At 51.4% G+C, this 24,895-nt stretch overlaps 1 protein-coding gene across 1 annotated transcript in view; it reads right to left on the minus strand.

The window, feature by feature from the left end:
• The window catches only part of pemt (phosphatidylethanolamine N-methyltransferase), a 151,075-nt gene that overhangs the window by 41,958 nt on the left and 84,222 nt on the right, over nt 1-24,895 (minus strand). Inside the window, 2 exon segments of the mRNA XM_038819345.1 lie at nt 18,124-18,196; nt 18,198-18,270. Of these exon segments, the coding sequence (XP_038675273.1) occupies nt 18,124-18,196; nt 18,198-18,270 (146 nt within the window).

Here is a 24,895-nt window from a genome sequence, read left to right on the forward strand (position 1 = left end):
CAGCACAGACAGGCCTTCGGCCCTCGATGTTGTGCCGAGCAATGATCACCCTATTCAAACCCACGTATCCACCCTATACCCGTAACCCAAAACCCACCCCCCCCCCCCCTTAACCTTACCTTTTAGGACACTACGGGCAATTTATCATGGCCAATCCACCTAACCCGCACATCTTTGGACTGTGGGAGGAAACCGGAGCACCCGGAGGAAACCCACGCACACACGGGGAGGACGTGCAGACTCCGCACAGACAGTGATCCAGCCGGGAATCGAACCTGGGACCCTGGAGCTGTGAAGCATTTATGCTAACCGCCATGCTACCCGTTGCTGCCCGAAGTGCCCCTTTTTGCTCAGGGCTTGCAAAGGGCGCTCCAGGATGGGCAGCGTTGGCGGGGGTGTTTTGGCTGCCCACAGAAGTAACATCTAGGACCCCCGGGATTGCCTGGTTGGCGCGTGGGACAGGCGTAGGGATGGCTGGGTGGGGTCCCCGATGGGGTGTCCGTTTGCGGGGTCCACGATGCGTAGGATGGGTGGGCCGTACGGTCGGGGGTGTAGGCCTGGATATTGCGCGAAGCGACCGTCGCAGATAGCACCAGCTTTTTGGTTGCCACGAGGTCGAGCGTGGCCCCCTCTAAATGTTGCTGGCGGATGTGATCTGACGCAATCCCCGTAACAAAAGCGTCCCGCATGAGTAAATTCCGAGTGTTCCGTGGCTATGACGGCATGACAGTCACAGGGGAATTAAGGCACGGCAGAAATCTTCTATTGACTACGAGTTGAGAGGACGTGCCTGGCGTAAAGCGTGTTAGACGGCTGAGCGTAATTCTCTTTCAGTAGCGCCATGGCTTCATCGTAGGTCGGCGCGTCCTGGATAAGCGGAAAAATGCTGGAGCTCAGCCGCGTGTAGAGGATCTGGATCTTCTGAATTGGGTCTGGTGCAGAGCTGATGTAAGCTTCGAAACAAGTTAGCCAGTGTTCAAAGTCCTTTTTGGCGTTGCTTGATTGCGGATCCAGCTGCAGGCGATCCGGCTTGATGCGGAGGTCCATCTTCTGAAAACCTTAGTGTAATAAATTGATGCACGATCAATTGCACAAAGACGAAGTTGAATAAAACTGAGGCCAGATGGGTATCCGGTGGAGTTATACAAAAAGTTCTCTGAGATAATGGGGCCTAATGCACGATCAATTGCACAAAGACGAGAGTTGAATACAACTGAGGCTTTATGACACTAAGATGTGTGGCCTCCTGCAGCAGCTGGCAAAATGGCTGCTGTATGGGGAGCACACATATTTATACTCCACCTACTGGGCGGAGCCAGCAGGCACGGACCACCCCCGTACCTGTAGTACAGGGCCTTACCATACATACCCTAATATATACAGCAGTGGTTACTACCACAGGGCTGGTGCTGATTAGGGTTATTAATGAGGCGAGAGATAGAGGGGCTTTACCCCCAATGATGTCACAGGCCACCATCTCCCTGATACTGAAACGGGACAAAGACCCGGAGACATGTGGGTCCGATCGGCTGATCTCTCTGCTCAATGAAGATGCAAAGGTCAGGTTAGCCTCAGGTCTCCAGTCAACCTAACATAGTGTCGACCACAGTGCAAGTATGTTTAACAGCTCATAGTTAAATAAAATAGAGTTGTACTTCAACAAATGTTGGTAGCCTGTCTCTCTCACTGCTCTGGTAAACACAGTCCTCACAGACCCAGCATACCCAACACATCAGGTCTCAAATTTTAAAATCCAGAAAAAACATTAACTGCCTGCACCAGCCTTGGGAAAGGGCTGGCCTGACCCAAATTATCAGTAGACATTGGGATTCCAGCAATTTAATAAGCTGCAGACTTCAGAAAAACTTGCTTGGAGAGCTTATTTTGCAGCGCACTTGGCTGGAGAATGGAAAGTTTGGCCAGGGAGAGGTCTTGAAAATGCTACTGTTAGCCATTGAAGGATGAGTTATTGTGGGCAAATTTATTATAATGGCACAAGGCATGTGGACCATAATTGGAAGTACTGCTGCAGGAGGCATCTTGATGGCGAACATAGTCCCACTTAGGACTGAGGATCATCATCCAGTTGAAGCACAAGTACTAGAGACACAGATGGCGGGATACGCCCGTACCCAGCGTGGGCGGGTGGGGTCCGGTGTTACGGAGTGGCGTGAACCACTCCGGCGTTGAGCCGCCCAAAGGTGCGGAATCCTCCGCACCTTCAGGCGCTAGGCCAGCACCGGAGTGGTTTGCACCCGCTGGCGGCATGGAAGGCCTTTGGCGCTGCGCCAGCCGGGCTGAAGGGACTCCGCCGGCCGGCGCGGGTCCGCACATGCGTGGGAGCGTTAGCGGATGCTGACGTCATCCCGTGCATGCGCAGGCGGGGGGTTCACCTTCGCGCCGGCAATCGCGGAGGCCTACACAGCCAGCGCGTAGGAATAGAGTGCCCTCACAGCACAGGCCCGCCTGTAGATCGGTGGGCCCCGATCGTGGGCCAGGCCACCGTGGGGGCACCCCCCAGGGCCAGATCGCCCTGCGGCCCCCCCCGGTCGCCGGGGGGTCTACAAAGAAGAGCAAGAAAGCTTCATGCCATGGTAACCTTCATTACCCCTGTCCTGCAGGTTACCATGCTATATCTTTGTATCTCTTGACGTGTCCACGGACATGGTGGGAGTTGGGGTTCCTATAAATGTAGCCCCCAGGATTATGATAGATATGAACAGACCACAGAGTCTTGCTGCATCATTTTTGCTGGCTCCTCGCCAACCTTTCCTCACTGGAACAATCCAGCATGTTTGGAAAAACTGCCAAGGAAAGGCCATGTTCTTTAGATACGCAGCAGCAATCAACATTCATCGCAACAAGTCAGGAAACTGTAAAAAGATTGCAGGGATGCCAGCAAAATAACAAATGCACAATAAAACATGTAGCAACATGTGTTAGAAAGAACAGGAAAACATTTAATGCCCACTAGCTATCTACTTTTAAGAGGCCTGTTTGAGTCATGTCGCACCTAAAATTCCAAGTGCATCCATACAAAATGGGTAAGTAACACATGGAAATCTGGGCAAGGGATCGAACTGGAATAAGGTTTACAAAAGCCTTGAACACCCTCTAAATTATAATCATTTCTCAACTCTCAAGTAGTGCCTCTGAGGTTCCATTTGCCATGAACAGCCTTGGAGAATTTAATTTGAAATGTCACCGCATTTGATCAGTACCTTCAAACAAGAAAGATTTTTTTCCCCAGACCTTTTGCTCGTAAATCATTTTAATATTAGATGACACCAGACTTTAGCTGGACTAATCTTATAGGCTTAGCATTAATAATGCAGATATTTTAAATGGCTGCTTTCAGGGAACTGTTGTGCATCCTTACCCAATCAACTAGAAGCAGGCCACAAGAGCAATACACTGTAATTAACTTCTGCTCATCAAAAACGGAGGCTAATAGTTGGTGAACCCAAATTACAATTGCTTAATGGTGCTTTTCACTTCTGACATATCTTTAAATGCTCTTCAAAGAAACACACAGAAATTATGTACAAGGTTTAAGCCCAAATTGGGTAAGTATCCTTATGAAGTACTGGTGTGCCAGCTTCTCAGAACTGGTTTTAGCACGTTACTGCCCTGTGTTAGCACTCTCGCCCCAGATTCACAAGGTCGTGAGTTCAAGTTCCACTTCAGAGACTTAGCAAAATCTTAACATGGCATCCCAGCGCAGAACTGGGCGACTACTACACTGCTGGAACTGTCACATTTTGAATGAGCCATTAAAGTAAGTCTGCCCTCTCAGCTGTATATTAAAGTTCCTGGGATACTGTTCAAAGAAGAGCAAGGGAGTTCTCAGAGAATCCAACATTCATCCCTCAGCTGATTATCTGGGCCAGGATTTTCTGGCCCTGCACACGGCTTTACAAGAAAGACTGACATCAGAAGGCAAGGGCATTCTATGGAGACAAAAGTCAATCAATCTGGGGATCAGCACAATGCGTTTGTCCACAGGATCATATTACTGATTAGCAACATTGTGATGTCCAGCATTTATTCTGATGAGAAGATACACTAAAGGATTGCGAATGTGGGAGGTCAAAACCATAATTACTCAGCACTAATATACCAGCTGGGCTAGCACTGCTGCCTCACAGCGTCGAGGACCTGGGTTCGATCCTTGCCCGAGTCACTGACCATCTGGAGTTTGCACATTCTCCCCGTGTTTGAGTGGGTTTCACCCCCACAACCTAAAGATGTGCAGGGTAGGTGGATTGGCCATGCTAAATTGCCCCTTAATTGGAAAAATAATAAAAAAGATACATCAGCCAGGCTGGAATCAGTTGAGGAAGTGGCAACATTTTTAACTACGGTATCTGTATTTGACGAACTAGTGTCTCGCTCTGAAGGGACATTCCAGCAAGGCCTGGGTGCTGTTTCAAAGCAGATGGATAATGTGCATTTGATTAACTCGCACCCGTTTCATTCGAAAGGAATATTCCAGTGTGCCCACTGAAGATATAAAACCTGAGGACAGGTACAACATGGTCAACGGGAAAATGAAAAAAGGGCCACTGCAACTCGATCAAAGGGAACCTTCAGCCACAATACCACCGCCCCCTTGCCCCCCGTGGTGTTATTCCAGGCGGCACAGCTAGTAAGCGGCGGAAATGCCCATCGACTTTGGTGGGACTGGAATATCCAGGGGCTGGTTTAGCACACTGAGTTAAATCGCTGGCTTTTAAAGCAGACCAAGGCAGGCCAGCAGCACGGTTCAATTCCCGTACCAGCCTCCCCAAACAGGCGCCGGAATGTGGCGACCAGGGGCTTTCCACAGTAACTTCATTGAAGCCTACTCGTGACAATAAGCGATTTTCATTTCATATCGTGCCGGTGGCCAATGGTGAGCATCTCCACCCAGGGCCGGCTGAAGGTACCGGCAACTCGGGCAGTCGCCCGGGGCGCCATGTGCTAGGGGCGCCGCGTAAAAGACTCGGGTACCGCGCATGCACAGTTGGGCCGGTGCCAACCAGCGCATGCGCGGTGGCCGCCCTCCCTCAGGCCGCCCCGCACAAACATGGCGGATGGATCCAGGCTCGCCGGTGGTCACTCCGCCCACCCCTCCCTCGCCCCCCCGGCCCCCCCCCCCCCCCCCCCCCCCCCCCCCCCCCCCCCCCGAAGGGCGCCGAAGTTTAGCTTGCCTGGGGCGCCAGCAACCCTAGGGCCGGCGCTGCCTCCACCACCAGAAAACCCGCATGTGGGTTCCAGAAAATCCTGACCATAGCCAATTTTCCAGCCTCCTGGCCGCGTATTTCTTGGCGGCAGGATTCTCTGCTCCCGTCCCTGTCAATGGGAATTCCCATTGAAGCCACCCCAAACTGCCTGGTTGGTGGAGCAGGAAGGGACGGATAGAGGGCCAGCAATAGGTGGGGACTGGGGAGAATTGACAAAGATATTGTGTACAAAAAGACAAAGGGAATGTAAACGGTGGTGATCATGGCTACGTAGGGTATTGATAGTGGCACATTAAGAGATCAGAATGTGTTACACAGCGTAAGGGGAGGACACTGAGTTATCACGTCTTTTAAATTGTGGAGGAAAAAAATTACTCCCACAGTTTTTAGATACAAACCAGAAGAATCCAGCTTTGATCTCTAATCCATACTGAAGTGCATGTTAAGTGTGTTATAAGAAGACATCATTATAAGAAGACATCATTAACCATTCAACCATTTCACAGATGCATTTAAAGGATGGTGGATTAAAGTGTGAGGAGACGCAAGTGGTGCATAATCACAAGCCTGAACCGGCTGGCTCAAATGGCCTTCTTTCTGTGTTTTTAAATTCTATGTACTATCATGGTCTCTTCCTGCTGTTTCTCCTCCCTCTGTCAAGCACTCTGCTGTGCACTGCAGGTGATTTTTCAATCTAACACATCTCAGTACACATTATCTGACACTGCCTCTGCAGTGTTTGTTAGGTATCTGCTGGAGGCTGTGAGACCAGGAACAAACAACATGAAACGCAGGCATGGAACAATGGTTTCAAGCATATATACAAAATAAAAGAAAATTGGAGTAGAAAGAAAGCTATGCCACATTCACTTCAATGTAAATCAATTAACTTGATCTCTGGTTCAGTATTCTGTCATTGTTCTACACTCTATTGAACAAACCTCTGGGTACTCATTTAAAGAAAATTGCAATTAAAGGGCAATTTAGCATTGCCAATCCACCTATCCCACACATCTTTTGAATTGTGGGGGTGAGACCCGCGTAGACACGGGAAGAATGTGCAAACTCCACAAGGACAGTGACCCGGGGCCAGGATCGAACCCGGTTCCTCGGCACCATGTGGCAACAGTGCTAATCACTACCCCACCGTGCCACTGCTATGGGTACTCTTATGAGTTTTGCCTGAACAACAAGTCCTTTCATTAAAGGCTGGCAAATATTTCCTACTCCTATTTCCTGCTCCTACACAAGGCTGGTCCTTATACCATTTCTTTTTCTCCCAACCCCTTCCAAAGAAGTAATGACTTGCTGAGGTATTGTACGACAGGAACTGCTCATTGAGTGTGAGCTCTGAGTGAGGTACAGGCAGGCCATTCAGCTGGGATTGGGGACAATAGGACACAGCATCCTCAATGGGAATCCACATGCACCTTTCCAGAAGGTGTTGATAGATACTGACTAGAATCATGGTTGATTTGCCGTCTCCAAGCCCAGGGTGGTTCCCTGGTGTCCGACCAGTGATCAGCTCACTCAATACAGACAGACTATCAAATCTGAGGTTTTTAACAAAAGCAATGCATATATTCATAATGTGAAATTCTGGAATTCCAAACTTTGTGGTCAAAATTAATGGCGCGATTCAGCGGTCTCAAGTTAAAGTTCGCTGAACAGCGTGTTCAGTGGGATGTTTCTTGGTGGCTGCAGCGCAAAAAATACCCCCTATCCAATGGCACTTTGTCTTTCTTTTGGCCTCGGGGCGTTTCTCCCTACCGAGGGATTTTCTGCTGGAGAACTAAGGCTTGCCAGCAGGAAAGGCTCCATGCAGATCGGGGCGCCATTGTGTCTGGCAACCCTGATCTCTCTCTCTCTCTCAACCCCCCCCCCCTGGCTCCACTGTCTTTTGACACCTCATGTCCTTTAGGGAAGGAAATCTGTTGTCCTTACCAGATCTGGCCTACATGTGACTCCAGGTCCACAACAATGTGGTTGACTCTTTACTGTCCTCAGAGATGGGCAGTAATGCTGGCCCAGCCAGCGGTGCCCACATCCTCTGAACGAATAAAAAAGTGCCAGGGTGCCACCCTGCCCTGCCCCGACCACCCGGGGGTCTCCAATGGCCTGGGAGAACTCCCCCCCACCCCCCCCACCCCCAGGTGTCATTACGATTGGTCCACGTTTGTGTACTAATGGCGCCCTGGCGAGGTCTCGCAGGCGCGGCTGTTGAGTCCGAGGCCCCGGGTGACTCTGGCGGCAGGTATTTAAATAAGCATTGCAGCTCATTTAAATATTCAGATCTGGATCTCGCCCGGCGAGGGGGACCAGAGCTAGCCAGGGGGAGTGAATCGGGTGACTCGCACCCAGCTCAAAGCCCAATTTGGGGCTCATGCGTGATTCACCTGTTGTGCCCAGTTTTGCGCTGGGCGCAACAAGGTCGTTGAATTAAGCTCAAAACCTCGAAAGTAAAAAGGAAAATCTATATATTAAAAGATTTACATTCGGCATACATTTTCTGCTTGTCACATTTAGGGCTGCATTTAGTGGTGAGCCCGTCCACTACCTGAAGAGCAATTGGAAACCCTGTCACAGCCATTTCTGGAAGTCCCGATGCGATTAGATCCAAATCACTGACAATACTGTTGGGTTTCTCGGCTCTTTCTGAACCACAATCCTGCCTCCAAGAGTGGATGAACAATCAGAGGGTTCATCAGTACCAGCAGCGCCACCAGGATCAGCGGTCAGTACTGAAGCGGTGGAGAGTCTACCCTCACTATCCATAGTTCCTACATCATGTATGGAAAAATACATGTTGCAACAACAACTTGGAGTCCCCGTGTAAACTATGACAGGTCCTTGGTTCATAGCCTCAGGCTTTGGGGAATCCATCTATAGCTGTCCACTCATAATAATAACACTGCAATGAAGTTACTATGAAAATCCCCTGGTCGCCACACTCAGGTACACTTGAGGGAGAATTCAGAATGTCCAATTCAACCAACAAGCACGTCTTTTGCGACTTGTGGGAGGAAACCGAGTTCCTAGAGGAAACCCACGCAGACACGGGGAGAACGTGCAGGCTCCCCACAGACAGTGACCCAAGCCGGGAATCGAACCTGGGACCCTGGCGCTGTGAGGAAGCAATGCTAATCACTGTGCCACAGTGCCGCCTATATCCAGCCTTAAGTATCATTCTGCTGTATGTGACATCTCTATTCTCGCAGTTCCTCATCCAATTTGGCTATCAAGTTGCTGTCCTGTCTCAGTTTTTCAGTTTAGTTGAGAGACCAGGGGCTGGATCTACCGGCTGTTCACGCCGGCGGGAAATTTCCATCCCACACCGGTGCACAGGTTTCCCGGCGATGAGGGGTGCTGTCACCGGGAAATCCCGTTGACAACGACGGGGTCGGTAGATCTCGCTGCCGGCCGCCACTTTATTGCAAGAGGCGGGATTGTCAGTTAATCCGCCCCAACATTTCTCAGATCACTGCAAGGCTAGGCAATAAAGAGGTGGGGAGAAGAGGACCAAACAACACTAGGCACAGCATGTTTAAGAACCAACAATCGGGGAATTTGTCAATCTTAAATTATCCCATTAAAAACATGTTCAAAAGAACAAAATGTAAGTGCAGTTCGCAGTGAATTTTTAAAAAAAGTTCAAAAATTGCAATAAAATACTGGAAAATTGGCAGTTTTGTGCTGGACCTCTGGTTGCAATTTGAAGAGAGCCAGGTTGTAGAATGTGAGTGGACAGTACAAATTCATTATCGATTGAAAGTGACCTGATAGGAGAAGTATAAAGGATGAAACTGGCAAGTCTGTGGTCAGCCACGTTAAAAAACTTGCCCTGACAGCGGGAATTATCTTAGAGTAAAATCACTAATCTCCTTGGGAATGGCAACTTCAAGCAATTTATATTAAGTACCTTGGTTATCACTCAGGGTAATCTCACTTTATTGTCTGTGGCACTGCCCTGTAAGGTGGGGTGTACATATTTAGAAAATGGTTGAAACACTAAGGAGGTACTCCAGCTCAGCAGCCTGTTGCAAATAGAAGTTTATAACATTGTTGTATGTTGGAACTGAAATGGAGGAATGAAGGGGGTCCTGTGATCTGTTCTAAATTCTGCTGACAAAGAGATGGCTTGGTAAAGGGAGATCAAAGTTGCCTACTGGAAAGAAGGTGTGCCCCCCCCCCCCCCCCCCCCCCCGCTGAGTCGGAGAATGGCCGGGGGGGCGGTGTAAATCCCGCCCCAACAGGTAATTACCCGTCGGGATCTGGCTCGGCGGGCGGTCTCCGGAGTCCTGGGGGGGGGGGGGGGGGGGGGGGGGGGGTGGGGGTCTGGCCCCCGGATATACCCCCAATGTGGCCTGGCCTGTGATCGGAGCCCACCGATCTACTGGCGGGCCTGTGTCGTGGGGACTCTATTCCTCCGTGTCGGCCACTGTAACAGTCCGCGATGGCCGACGTGGAGATTAACCCCCCTCCGCGCATGCGCCAACTCGCGCTGGCCGGCGGAGGCCCTTTCGCACCGGCTGGTGCGGCGCAAACCTCTGGCGCGGAGTGGTTCACGCCACTCCTTCGCGCCAGGGTTGCCCGCCCCACTGTTTCGCGGAGAATCCTGCCCATCATCTTACGTTAAGCCTCATATTAACGATGGTTCTTCCTTGTGGATGGCTGGACCAAAGTGAGGTGTTAATTTGACTGTGGGTTCACAGGAATGTACTAAATTGTAAATCATAATCCACAAATTACCATAGGTTTCTCTCTCCAATAGAGAGAGATAATTTATTATGAAGCAGAGGGATACTATTTCACAAGCATGGCGAAAGGCAGGTTCCATTAATTACCACAGCACGTAGGGGCATTGAACACATGCTGCTGACGCCATTCTGATTCACACTCTAGCCATCTGAGTTAATCAACCTCCACAGAAAAATGGAACATTTCATTCAAACTATTTACTTGGGTGGAAGGTAAATGTTAGCACTACCTGTTTATGAGTTGCAAGTTATATGTATTACCATCTCCAAGGTTTAAAGAGTGGAACAGAAAACAGTAGAAGTGACAAGCAAATGGAAGAGATACCCAGTCTTTCCCCAATCTGATGCTCTCAGCAGAACGCACCTCAGCTGAGTATAGAACATAGCATGAGGAAGGGATCGGCAGATTGGCTTCTCCTTGAAGGTTACATTATGTCCTATCACCAGTTAGCAGGTGAATTCCACATCACCCAGAACAACCATTACTGCCATCCCTAGATGAAGGAAGATCTCCAGAATCCTGCAATACTCTGCAGATCTTAGTGTGAATCAACTCCCTTGGAACTTTCTCTGCACAATGCATTGGCCTTCTACAAATGCATATCCACTCAATTCACCATGCTGGACCATCACTTAATGAACAAGGAATGGGAAAAGATATGCCATCAAGCATAAACACTATCACCTGCAGCAAATACATAGAGGCCACCTCAAGATCATGCATCACACAATCTGCAACCCCTTCCTAACTCCACAAATTAACCTTCCTCCAGGCGAGATGCTGATGGAGGGGCTAAAGCCAGAATGACACTGTCATTCGCATATCCTGGTCATGCCCCAGCATCCTAGTATTCTGTGGTGTTCAGGAAACAAAAAGAGGAACATGAATACTCTTACAAGCCCAGAGCTGCAAAGTCAGCGCAGGCTTTTCTCATTCGATAGAGTGTCAACCACCCCCAATACCCACTATTCGGCTAACTTATGTCATATATCTCACTGGTAGTTCCAGGAAAAGGCCTTTCTCTTCTGTGGTACAGTGAATAACAAACAGCTGGCTGCAATATCTGTAGGTTATATTGCCCCTTTCTGTCCAAAGATTAGGTGGGGAAACGAGGATAGGGCGGGAGAGTAGGCTTTGTAGGATGCTCTTTCAGAGGATCGATGCAGACTCGATGGGCCGAATGTCTCCTCCTGCACTGTCATAATATACACACCAGTATATGATGGTGCAGGGACACACACTGATTGACACACTGCAAGACCAATCAACACCACACAACACAGCAGCCAATCACCAGGTTAGAGCAAGCTCACTACAAAGCCAGAGGGCACTAGTTTTCCCGCTCATTCGGGATGCAGCCACTGAGAAGGTTAGAGTTCACAGCTTGTAGCACAGATCTTACCATGTGCTGATAGTATCGACTGGTTAGGATAGGCATAGGTCTTCAGTTTAATCTAACATAGTGTCGACCCACAGTGAAAGTATGTTCAACAGTTCCTAGCTTAATAAAATAGTGTTGTACTATTTCAAGTGTTGGTAGCCTGTATGTGTTACTGCTAAGGTAAACGCAGTCTCCACAGATCCAGAGTACCCAACACATCATGCACTGTCCGAATTCTATTCTATTATATGCCTATTAATTCACTCCATCTTGAAATGGGAATATACCAAGCAGACTGGAGTCTGTTCCTGGAGAGTTTGTATTGAAGCAGTCTCCCACTCAGCATAGCATCCCACACAATAGCACTAAGGAGTACTGGATCAAGCTCATGTGGCCAATATACAAGGCTCCTTCCACCTGGTCAAATTAATCATGAGTCTCTAAGATCAACAAGCTACATTGACCCCTGACCTGCACGGCCCGAGCACAAGTGGTTATCCCAAGAAACCTGGCAGTAACAATCTTATGCAAGTATCAAGCATTCAAAATAGACAGTTACCATCTAAAATATGTACCTGGTACTCTTAAATCTACTGTGCTTCAGAAAATATAAGTGTGAATGTATACTTAATGATAGTGTCTTCAAAATGCATAATGGCTTCAGACAATGGACCAAAAGGTGCTGAAAAAATAGCTTTCGAATGGCACGCACCACTATTCACTTGCAAGTCTTCGGGCAATTCTTGGCAAGGAAGCAGTACCACATGAATTGTAAACTGCCACAAGATGTTGCACGACTTGGGTTGATCTAGTGTTTCCTTTGGGAAAACATCATCTCTGTGATCAGCGTGAAGTTGCTGCACTTTCTCATTAATACCCATTAAATTCACTGCAGAACATGAAGTCTAGTAATTGACAGTGCAAGCATCCTTTTAATGCCTCAATAACTGTTAATTACCACCAATCAACCTCTCTTACTCAGAAAGTTAAAAGTTAAAAGTGTGGAATCTCATTCCTTCTGGTGTTGGGGATTTAAAAAATGTCAAATTTTAAAATTAAAATTGTTCCCATACTTTCCCTTTGCCTCTTTCTCTTAATCCAATCCTGCCTTCCTTGCTTTGTTTCCCTTTCTAATTTAACAATCATTTTAATTATATCAGTCCCATTGGTTAAGTCTTATCCCTGTTGGTCCTTCTGTTCACTAAGGTCTGCTGCCCCTACCACAAATTATTGGCTGATTTGATAGCTAATCAGGTATCACACCCAAGAATTTGTGGCCAAGCCTTTGAGTTGATGGGTAGCAGAAAATGTCTAACTGACAGGGCACACTAATGAGGTCCCTCCACCCCAGCAAATTATGGCCTAATGTTAACTTAGATTTACAATCGCTTCAAGAAAATAGAATGTAGAACAACAAAGAAAATTAGAGCACAGGAACAGGCCCTTCGCCCTCCCAGCCTGTGCCGATCCAGATCCTTTATCTAAACCTGTTGCCTATTTTCCAAGGATCTACTTCCCTCTGTTCCCCGCCCGTTCATATATCTGTCCAGATGCATCTTAAATGATGCTATCGTGCCCGCCTCTACCACCTCCACTGGCAAAGCTTCCAGGCACCCATTACCCTCTGCGTAAAAAACTTTCCACTCCCATCTCCCTTAAACTTTCCCCCTCTCACCTTGAAATCGTGACCCTTGTAATTGAAAACTCAATTAGAAAAAAACCCACTCTTAGAAAAAGCTTGTTGCTATCCACCCTGTCCATACCTCTCATAATTTGTAGACCTCAATCAGGTCCCCCCTCAAACCTCCGTCTTTCCAACGAAACAATCCTAATCTACTCAACCTTTCTTCATAGCTAGCACCCTCCATACCAGGCAACATCCTGGTGAACCTCCTCCTGCACCCTCTCTAAAGCATCCACATCCTTCTGGTAATGTGGCGACCAGAACTGCACGCAGTATTCCAATGTGGCCTAACCAAAGTCCTATACAACTGTAACATGACCTGCCGACTCTTGTACTCAATACCCCGTCCGATGAAGGCAAGCATGCTGTATGCCTTCTTGACCACTCTAGCGACCTGCGTTGCCACCTTCAGGGTACAATGGACCTGAACTCCCAGATCTCGCTGTACATTAATTTTCTCCAGGACTCTTCCATTGACCATATAGTCCGCTCTTGAATTAGATCTTCCAAAATGCATCACCTCGCATTTGCCCTGGATTGAACTCCATGGGAAACTTTATCAAACGCCTTACTGAAGTCCACGTATATGACATCTACAGCCCTTTCCCTCATCAATTAACTTTGATGACTTCCTCAAAGAATTCTATTAGGTTGTAAGATATGGCCTTCCCTGCACAAAACCAAGCCTGTCTATCACTGATAAGTCTATTTCTTCCAAATGTGAATAGATCCTATTCCTCCGTATCTTCTCCACAGTTTGCCTACCACTGACATCAAGCTCACAGGTCTAAAATTCCCTGGATTATTCCTGCTACCCTTCTTAAACAAAGGGACAACATTAAGCAATTCTCCAGTCCTCTGGGACCTCACCCGTGCTCAAGGATGCTGCAAAGCTATCTGTTAAGGCCCCAGCTATTTCGGTCCCTCGTTACCCTCAGTAACCTGGGATAGATCCCATCCGGTCCTGGGGACTTGTCCACCTTTAATGCCTGTTAGAATACCCAAAACCTCCCCCTTCCTTATGCTGACATGACCTAGAGTATTTAATATCCATTCCTAGCCTCAACCTCCGTCATGTCCCCTCTCCTTGGTGAATACCGATGCACAGTACTTCAATAAGAATCTCATAATTTCCTCTGACTCCACGCAATAAATTCCCTCTTTTGTCTTTTGAGTGGGCCAATCCTTCCTCTAGTTACCTCTTGCTCCTTGTATATAATAAAAGGCTTTGGGATGTTCCTTAACCCTGTCAGCCAAAGATATTTCATGACCCCTTTTAGCCCTCTTTATTGCGCGTTTGAGATTTGTCCTACTTTCCCCGATATTCCTCCAAAGCTTAATCAGTTTTGAGTCGCCTCAATCCTTATGTATGCTTCCTTTTCATCTTAGCTAGTCTCACAATTCCACCCGTCATCCAGGTTCCCTAATCTTGCCATTTCTATCCCTCATTTTCACAGGGACATGTCTGTCCTGCACTCTAATCAACCTTTCGTTAAGTCTCCCACATTTCAAATGTGGATTTACTCTTAAACAGCTGCTCCCAAACAATATTCCCTAGCTCCTGCCAGAATTTTGTTATACTTGGTCTTATTCCCAATTTAGCACTCTTCCTTTAGGACCACTCGCTCGTTTTGTCTATGAGTAACTTTCTTCAGAACTCAATGAAAATAATAAGAGAAGAGAAGCAGAGGAGAAGAGAAAAAAAAAAACACAAACTGAGTTGAGGGAAATCAAAATAGCAACTTGATTACAAAAGTCACAGGTAGTAGAGACGTCATATATTGGTTCAAATGTGAAAAAACCACAGGAGATATACAATACTTATAACTGCGGATACTTACCGCTGTGCTGTGTTAAGCTTTGTGAACCACATAAATAGTGCTGTGAGACTAGGTGCGTCACTCAGGCTCAGGAATGTAATGCCAAGGCAACATATAGTCCAGAGGGGAATGCATTTTTCATCTTCTGTTGTGTCATAATACATAAGTGAATAGGTGTCGAATGTGGCGACTAGGGGCTTTTCACAGTAACTTCATTGAAGCCTACTAGTGACATAAGCGGTTGTTTCTTTAATTTTCTATTAATGCAAGCTCTGCAAAGTTCTTTCAATCCAGGCTATGTTCAGTTGGCATTGTATAATTTTTAAAGTGAATAGGTTATAAATTAGTGGAAAGCTTGACCACAATTCTTGCTAGAAACTTGGCTGCGCATCAGTGCAAAATCAACCACTGTCAACTTGATTTAACTGGGGGGGGGGGGGGGGGGGAGGTAGAATTAGTTGACTCTTATCTGCCTTTTGAAATGGCTGAGCAAGGGCAATTAGGATGGGCAACAAGCTCATATCCCTTGAAATAATAAATAAATATTAGATAGGGTCGGGTTAAGAGGCAATGTAAGAAAGTCCAAATTAGATGGAGTGTGGTAAATAAGGTTGGTGAGCTGCAGATGCCGAAAGCCAAATGCAAAAATTATGAAACTTGGCACAAAAAAGAGCAGGACTGGGTACTAAATATTCCTTGATGGAAAGTGTTCAGGAAAGAAAGGGATGGTAGTATTAAGGAGAACATTACAGTGCTAGAGAGACAAGATGCCTGACAGAGGTGTCAAGGATAGGATCTATTTAGTTAAGCCACCAACTATGGGACAGGTCTGGAGGAACAAATTTGCAAGGAGGTGCAAGAATAGAGCATTGGTGATTGACTTTACTTATCCTAACACAGACTGAGATATTAATAGTGTAAAGGGAAGAGAGGGGAAAGGGTTTTAGAGTGCATTCAGGAGAACTTATACATCAGTATGTTTCCAGTCCAAAGAGGAAAGAAGCATTGCTGGACCTGGTCTGGGTCAATTGGATCACAAATGTAACTCAGGGAACATTTTGGGGACAGTGGTCATCGCATCAAGAGATGCATTTCCACGAGGGGAAAGTTGGACAAGCAAACCCAGAACTCCCTGGATGAAAGAGATAGAGATGAAAATGGAGCAGATAAAGGGTGCAAAGGATGCTAGCTGGATAATACAATTGAGCGCCAGGCCAAATAGAAGATGCAGAGAGGCAATGAAAAAACAAGCGAAGTTAAGAGAAAATATGAAAAGAAACTGGAAACTAATAAAAGGAATCGAAAAGTCTTCTATAGTCATAAATAGGAATAGGGTAGCAAAGGAAGAGATGGGGCTGATTAGGGCTCCAAAAGAGGAATTACACATGGAGGCAAGTGGCATAGCTGAGGTATTAAATGACACATTGCATCTGTTTTACCAAGGAAGAAGATGCTGTCTATCATAGTGGAAAAGGAGTAGATGAGACACTGGATGGGCTAAAAATTGATAAAGAGGGGAAATTAGATCAGACCAGATGAGATGCATCCAGAGGTACTGAGAGAAGCAAGGGTGGAAATTGCGGGAACTGGCCATAATTTTCCTGAGTTACAAGGATGATGCCAGATGACAAGAGAATTGCAAATGTTACCCTTGTTCAAAATAGGGATGTAAAGATAAGTCCAACAACTAGAGGCCAGTCAACTTAAGCTAGGTGGTGTGAAAACTTTTAGAAACGAAATTAAGAGTCACTTGGGCAAATGTGGATAAATTAAGGAAGGTTATCATGGATTTAAGGAAAACAATGGGGCTGGATTCTCTGTTTCAGAGACTAGGTGTTGACTTTGGGATTGAATCGGTGATGTTCTACGATCACGGAAGCGGTGCCTGTCGAGAGCATTTCAGGATCCGTTGATGGGTGGCATCGACACCACGTGGAACTAGAGAAATTCCAACAAAAAACTACGTTTCGCCGGGCTTAGGATTGACACTCGAGAGGCTGACAAGCTTCAGTCGCATATAAGCACTCCACTCCTCACGTACACTCATTCCAGCAACAACCATGGCAGCCCGAACAGACGTGCACCGTGGTTCGCAGATGCAGATCTCGATCCCTGATGGACGCCGTGGGAGGAGAGGCAGGACAACCTGGGTGGGATTCTCTCAGCCCAGACCGCGGCGGAGAACCGCCGGGACGGGCACGAATCGCGCAACGCCGCCGGTCCGCTGATTCTGCAGAGAGCGGAGAATCAGCGCCGGCAGTCACGGCGCCAGTCGGGGGCTGTTCTACGCGGCACACACACACCGGACCCCCCCCCCCCCACCCCCCCCCCCCCCACGGCGATTCTCGGCCCGGGATGGGTTGAGCAGCCGTACAAAAAACCCGAGTCCGCCAGCGCCGTCTAGCCTGTCTTACCCAGCGGGACCTCGCCGTGAATGTATCGGAGCGGCCTGGTGGGAGAGTGTTGGCCGACCCAAGGGGGACGTCCACGTGGACTGGCCCGCGATCGGGGCCTACCTATCGGCGGGCCGGCCTCTTGGACTGGGGCCTCTTTTGTTCTGCGCGGCCCCTGTAGCCCTACACCATGTTGCGTCGGGCCGGCGCGGAGAAGGGAGCCACCGCACATGTGTGGCAATCGCGCCGGTCCCACTGCGCATGCACAGACCCGCAGCACCCGTCTGATGGCGGGATCAGCAGCTGGAGCGGCGGGGGTCGCTCCATCGCTGTGCTGGCCCCCTGTAGGGATCAGATCGCTGCTCCTGAGGCCATGTTGACGCCGTCGAAGAATGCACGCCGTTTAATGACGGCGTCAACAGTTCGCCTCAGGATCAGAGAATCCCCGGCCCAGGGTTTCTGGAGGGGGGAAGGGGGCGGCAACCTACCGCCAAACACCTGGCGTGAGCACAGGAGGCAGAGGCAGTGAGTACCGTATGGCCCATCATTAAGACCAGCCAGCAGCATTGCAAGAAGCTGCATGCTATCTCTTCAACCAGTATCGCCATCTGTTCAGTCCTGGAGGGTGTCTGAACCCACAATCTTCTGATGGAGGGAAACATGCTGCCAATTGAGGCAAGCTGAATAAATACAAATTATTACCATGAACAGGAAACCGTAACTCTTGCAACACACTACATCATCTTTACTATACACCAAGTGATTATGTGCCTCAAAAATAATAGTAAGTTTAGATCAGAGAAGTTGAACTTAATAGAGGATGCTTATTTGTTTGGCTACTATCGTCAATAATTGTTCTCACCTAAAAATGTACCGATGAATCCCAGTGCAAAGAAGCTGCTCAGGACAAAGATGATGCCTAATAATAACAGGGCCGAGGCCAATGTAAAATGCTGCAGCACTGTCAAGGACTTGGACCTTAGGTTGAATCTTCATTGCTTCAGTAAAACTACAGGAAAGACACAGACAGCACTTGTTAGACAAGAAATTAAACATGATTAGCTTGAACAAACAGTTCTAGCTGTTTTAGTTTCTGTAGTTATAAACAAGGTCTCAGCTGTGAGTACTGCAGAAAGAGGCCATAAATATAGTTGCTCTGATTTTCGGGGGCAGGGTTGAACTGCAACTCTCATGCCTGTTACAAACAGAGTGTATAATACAGATAACTGGTCTACACATGTAATTTCCAGGATGGTGACGTGGAAAGGGTGCAACCCTGGTGTTAATTTCCATGCACAATTCAGAGGGCTGGGTACTAACTTATTGGAAAACAGATGTCCAGGCAGCCTCCACTAACTAAAGGCACAGGGCGCAAATCTCCGATGCTGCGCCGCATCTGGAAAGCCGTCGTGAACTCGGTCCGAGTTTAACGACGGCGCGAAACGTCCCCGATCATGACCTATTCTGGCCCCGGGAATGGGCTAGCATCGGGGCCTCGCGAAACACGGGGAGGGGTGACGTCGGAAGCGTGCGATGCCCAAATGGCGCCGCTCCGCGTCGTAAAGGGGCGCGATCTACGACAACAAAGGAGGGGGGGGAAATGTCGGAGCCACGGAGGGAGAGATCTCTACGGACCTAGAGACCCTCCTCGATGAGGCATCATCTGCCTAAGACGAGGGGATCGCCACCCTTCCAGCGTTGTGCGACGGTCCTGGCGAGAGTGGGCACGGCAGTCAGTGCTGTGGGGCAGACCCCTCAGTCTGGGGAGCAGTGCCACAAGAAGCTCCACAACCTCACCAGGGCTGCCAGGGTAAGTGCCACGTGGGTGCCCCCGGGTCACAACCATCAACCCCCCCCCCCCCCACCTCCCATGTCCCTCATTACCCACCTCCCCCCCGGGCACGAGGGGGACGGGGAGGGGGAGGGTGGCGAGAGTGAGTGGAGGGTGGTTAACAAAGTTGTCACAGACCCACATGAGCGCTGCAACCCCCTGGAGAGATGCCATGGTGTAGCTGCAACTTTGCCACCACCTGTGCCAATATCTGAACGCCCTGATAATACCTGCCGAATTGTGATGATCTATCTATTGCCCCCCCCCCCCCCCCCCAAACAGGACAAGACTGCTCACAACAGCCGGGAGCGCAACAGAACGGAGGGGGTTCACCCATTATGGACCCCCTGACAGTGTTCGAGCAGAGGGCACTGGACCTGCTGGGGGATCTGCCACCCGGGAGGTCGCGCAATGCGAGGTTGGAGGTACAGAACCAAGTGAGACAACCCTGCATGACACCCCCCCCCCACGCCCATCCTCTGTCCCCTCACACTTTACCCACTGGACCCCCCATCCTCTGTCCCCTCACACTCTACCACACTGGACCCCCCCATCCTCTGTCCCCTCACACTCTACCCACTGGACCATCCTACGCCCGGCCGAGCGTGTCTAACTAACCCGTATCAGTCTGTTCCCTAGGGCCGCTGACGAACGTCCAGGGCCGTCTGGTGCCACACACAGGCGACCATCCACGACAACCACCGCACCCAGGGCCGCACGCCAGAGGGTGGCAGGAGGTCGGCCTGGAGTGCCATCCTCCAAATCCGGGACTCTCAAGCGGGACATACCGAGGACGGACAGTGACAACTTTCATGGCTGTGCATTGTCCGAAGGTCAGGCCGTGAGACAGGACAGGACGGGGTCAGTGGACCCAGACGCACAGAGGGCGGCAACGCAGTCAACGGACTCACCTGACGCTGAACCATACATGGGCCGCGTGCGCCCTGCGCTGGGATATGACTGGGACCAGGACTATCCTGAATTTCTGACGGACGAGGACCTAGAGCTTGCGGCACTGCTGTCTCCCACACCATCCACCATCCCAGAGACACTCACCTCGGTTGGGCAATTAAGTGATAAGGCTCTTGGGTCACGGACTGGTGTGCACCACACAGCTGAGCAGGTACAGCAGGTGGAGGTCGGAGCAGCCGAGGGGCTGGACGGTCGGAGGGCAGCCCAGGCCCAGCATCCAGCTGGCGCCCAGACGTTTCCCGGGTTCCTGGATTTACTCGACCCACCTGGACAGCCGATGCATTTGGAAACCCAGGGACACAATGACGGGATGAGGGCCGTCTTCCAGCAGCTGCAGGCGCAGTTAGAGGAGTCAAAACCGCGGTCCAGGAGCAGGGAGTGGTGGCCGCTCATGGCAGCTACCCAGGCCGACACCGCACGGGTGGCGTCACGGTTGAGGCAATGGGTGAAACGGTATCAGCCATGGGTCAGGTACTGCAAGGCGTTGGGCTTCACGTGCACGAGTCATCCATGGCCCTGGAGAGGGTTGCCCTCTCACAGGCAGCAATGCGCCAGAGCCAACATGACATTTGCCAGCGCGCTACGGGCCATGGTCCAGTCCAGCAGGCCATAGCACAGTCCCAGCAGTGAGTCGCGGAGAGCATCGACCGCCTGACGCACGTGCTGGATGGCGTTGCGTACTAACAGGTTTAGGTCGCACAGTCCCTGAAGGGAATGTCTCACTCCCTGGACTCCGTCTCTGCAAACCTTCGGATCCTGGTGGATACCGTTACAGGCCTCCAGGACTGGCAGTGGGGCGACGGGGCACCCCCCCGCTAGCACATCCGTCCCACAGTGAGGCCCCGGGGGCCACAGGGCTCCCCGAGAGAGGAGGTGGTTCTGGGGCCCGTCCCATTAACTCCATCATGGGACGTCCCTGAACGCTTGGCCTCCTCCCGTCCCATCCCTGGTGCATCGGGTGGGCAAGCGGGCAGAGCAGTTGTGGCACCACGTCATCCGAAACGCCCGCGGAGCAGCCTGGCCCATCAAAGGCCGGATCGCCCCAGGAACGAGTGCCAACGGGGAGACATGTCGGGGCGTGATTCTCAACAGTCCGCCTCCACTCCTGCTGTACCATCTGGGGATTCACTTAGACGTAGTGGTAGGGCCCGTAAGGCAATGAAGAGGGACACAGAGTAAGTTGGCATGGGTGAGGGGCACAGTTTAGTTGTAGGGGCTAGGGCATCTGTACATAATATTCACCATTAAACTCACTGTTGCACCTAACTTGGAAGACTGTGTGATTTTTCCGTTGCCACGGGGACGTGATTGTGACCCAGTGTCGCTGTGGGTTGACGATCGGTGAAACTTCGGTGCCGGGGTGTGCAGGTCCCGCCCCCCCCCCCCCCCCCCACAGTCGGACACCGTAGGTCCTCGCACTCCGACGCCAGCTGGCACGTGATGGAGTGTCTCTGACGAACTCAGCGACCCACGAGATGGATGGTTCAGCTATTGCCATGAGTCAACTTTGTCCAACGATTCTGAGCTCACAGCTACTCGCAGATCGGGCTGTCATCATTCAACATGGCACTGATCACACCCGCCTGACACAGCCATCAATGTCGTGCCATATACCGTTTGCCGCAGTGGTAAGGGTGATATCGAAGTGGAGCAGTGTACGTGACGGGGGGGCCCGGGTAGGGTGGTGGTGGGAGTTGTGTTGCTGACCGTCTGTACGACTGACGATGCAGGTGGTAGTGGTAGTGTTCAGCGATGCCGTCGCACGCGAACGCGTGAATCTTGCAGCCACCAACGCGTCGCATTGCCCCTGTCCTCGCCGGTGCCGTCGTGCAGCCTCCTGGACAGTACCAGCACATTACACATCACTGTTCTGCGTGCTGCGCCCACGCACCACCAACCTCTTCAGCTCCTCCTCCTCCTCCGTGTTGTCACCACTGCCAGTGGCTTCTCCCTCCGACTCCTCCCTAGGGGCATCTCCCCTCTGCATTGCGATGTTGTGCAGCGCACAGCAGACCACAACAATGAGAGCGCCCTGTCGGCTGGTACTGCAGGGGCCCCTCCGGAGCGGTCCAGGCACCTGAATCTCATTTCAGAAGACCAAGAGCAGCGCTCCACAACACCCCTGGTTGCTGCATGGGCCTCATTGTAAAGGGTCTCCGCGTTGGTCTGAGGCTCCGTATGGGCGTCATCAGCCAAGTACCTCAGTGGATAACCCCTGTCGCCTAGCAACCAGCCCCTCAGGCCGGGGTGGGGCCGTCGCTCAAGACATAGCAGGGATGAATGACTGCGCAAGAATTTACGCGCAGTCATGCACACTCCCTGGGAAACCTTGCGCACATGTGCATGATCTTCAGGTGGGGGTCGCATACCACCTGGATGTTCATGGAGTATGTCCCCCCCCTGTTGCCTGCAGGCGAGCGCATGGGGACGTGAACACCATCAATCACTCCCTGGACCATCGGTATCCCCGGCCACGTTGGCAATGCACGGGTTTGTGCTTCTTGATTTGCTCGGGTCCTCGGGAAAGGTGATGTCGCGGTCGGCGATGGCAAACAGGGCGTCAGTCACATCCAGGATGCACCTGTGGACCGATGCCTGCGATATCCCGGATAGGTCCCCACTCGGAGACTGGAAGGGAGCCGGTAGCATAAAAGTTAAGTGCCACCGTCACCTTGACGGCAACCGGTAATCGCGTGTCCTCCTCCCATTCCACGGGGGGCGCAGGTGCGACACGAGGTGGCAGATATGTGCGACCGTCTCCCTGCTGAACCGGAGTCTCCTCCTGCAGGTGATGTCCGGCAGTGTCCAGAAGAGATCGGTCACGGTACACCCTAGGCCTCGATTGACGCCTCTGGCGCCCTGGCTCCACCATCAGTGTCTCCTCCTCCTCCTCCTCCCCGCCATGCTGCTCGACATCAGTGCCCACATCCTGTACCGTCCTCAGCGTTTGGGGGTCAATGTTCCCCTCGGCGTCCCCCTCGACATACCGGCCATGATCACCTGCGCCTGTACAGCGACGACGGGCCACTCCGCGGCCATTCCCTCTGCTGCTGCAGCTGCCCCTGCATCCACTGTGGGATGTCGCTGTGGACGCTGCTGGATTGTCCAACTGCAGTGCAGCGGCCCCAACCACTGCGCTGAACATCGCCGTTCGGGTTCAAATACATTATCGTCACGCTACAGAAGGGTGGGGGGGGGCAGAGAAACGACATGTTACACGGAGGTTATTCGACACCTTGGCAGCCGCCTGCCACGGGATACCTGTGTGTCCCGGTGGCCTGGTCGCGCTGCTGACACGCGGACAAGCCTAACCCCTGGTCACTTTCTGTGTCCAACGGTCAGTTAGAATGTCCTCCTCACCGGTGAGGTCAGTGGGTTTGTGGCCATCAGCCACAGGGCAACCAGCGGCCATGTCCTCGTCACCGTCCTGCCATGGCAGGGCGGCTGAGATGTTGCATCTGGGGGTGGACGACCCACTCCACTCAATCCCTCTCCCCCCTCCACTCCCTCCCTCTCCCCTCTCCCCCCTCCCTCCGACTACTCACTCCCTCTCCCCCCACTACTCCCTCTCCCTCCCCTCCACTACTCCCTCTCCCCCCACTCCACTCACTCCCTCTCCCCCTCCCACTACTTCCTCTCTCCCCCCACTACTTCCTCTCTCCCCCCTCCACTACTCCCTATCCCCCTCCACTACTCCCTCTCTCCCCTCCATTACTCCCTCTCTCCCCCCACTACTACCTCTCTCCCCCCCCCACTACTCCCTCTCTCCCCCCATTACTCCCTCTCCTCCCCCCCCCTACTACTCCCTCTCTCTCCCCCCCCCACTCCCTCTCTCCCCCCATTACTCCCTCTCTCCCCCCTCACTACTCCCTCTCCTCCCCCCCCACTACTCCCTCTCTCCCCCCCTTACTCCCTCTCTCCCCCCCACTACTCCCTCTCTCTCCCCCCCCTACTACCCTCTCTCCCCCCCCCACTACTCCCTCTCTCCCCCCCATTACTCCCTCTCTCCCCCCCACTACTCCTCTCCCCCCCACTACTCCCTCTCCCCACCACTACTCCCTCCCCCCCCCATTACACCCCTCTCCCCCCCACTACTCCCTCACTACCCCCCACTACTCCCCTCCCCCCCACAACTCGCTCTCTCTCCCCCCCACAACTCGCTCTCTCCCCCCCACTACTCACTCTCCTCCCCCCCCCACTACTCCCTTCTCCCCCCCACTACTCCCTCTCTCCCCCCCCTACCCCTCTCTCCCCCCACTACTCCCTCTCTCCCCCCACTACTCCCTCTCTCCCCCCCATTACTCCCTCTCCCCCCATTACTCCCTCTCTCCCCCACACTACTCCTCTCCCCCCCACTACCCACTACTCCCTCGCTCCCCCCACCCCACTACTCGCTCTCCCCCCCACGCACTACTCGCTCTCCCCCCCACTACTCCCTCACTCCCCCCCAACTACTCCCTCTCTCCCCGCCCACTACTCGCTCTCTCCCCCCCCCCCCTCCCTCCCCCCCACTACTCCCTCTCTACCCCTCCCACAACTCCCTTTCTCCCCCCCCAACTCGCTCTCCCCCCCCCACTACTCCCTCTCTCCCCCCCACTACTCCCTCTCCCCCCCCCCTACTCCCTCTCTCCCCGCCCAATACTCCCTCTCTCTCTCCCTCTCTCCCCCCCACTACTCGCTCTGTCCCCCCCACTATTCCCTTTCTCCCCCCCACTGCTCCCTCTCCCCCCAATACTCCCTCTCACCCCAATACTCCCTCTCCCCCCCCCACTACTCCCTCTCCCCCCCACTACTCGCTCTCTCCCCCCACTACTCCTCTCTCTCCCCCCAC

Source organism: Scyliorhinus canicula, chromosome 15 (assembly GCF_902713615.1).
Source record: "Scyliorhinus canicula chromosome 15, sScyCan1.1, whole genome shotgun sequence".
Lineage (NCBI taxonomy): Eukaryota > Metazoa > Chordata > Chondrichthyes > Carcharhiniformes > Scyliorhinidae > Scyliorhinus > Scyliorhinus canicula.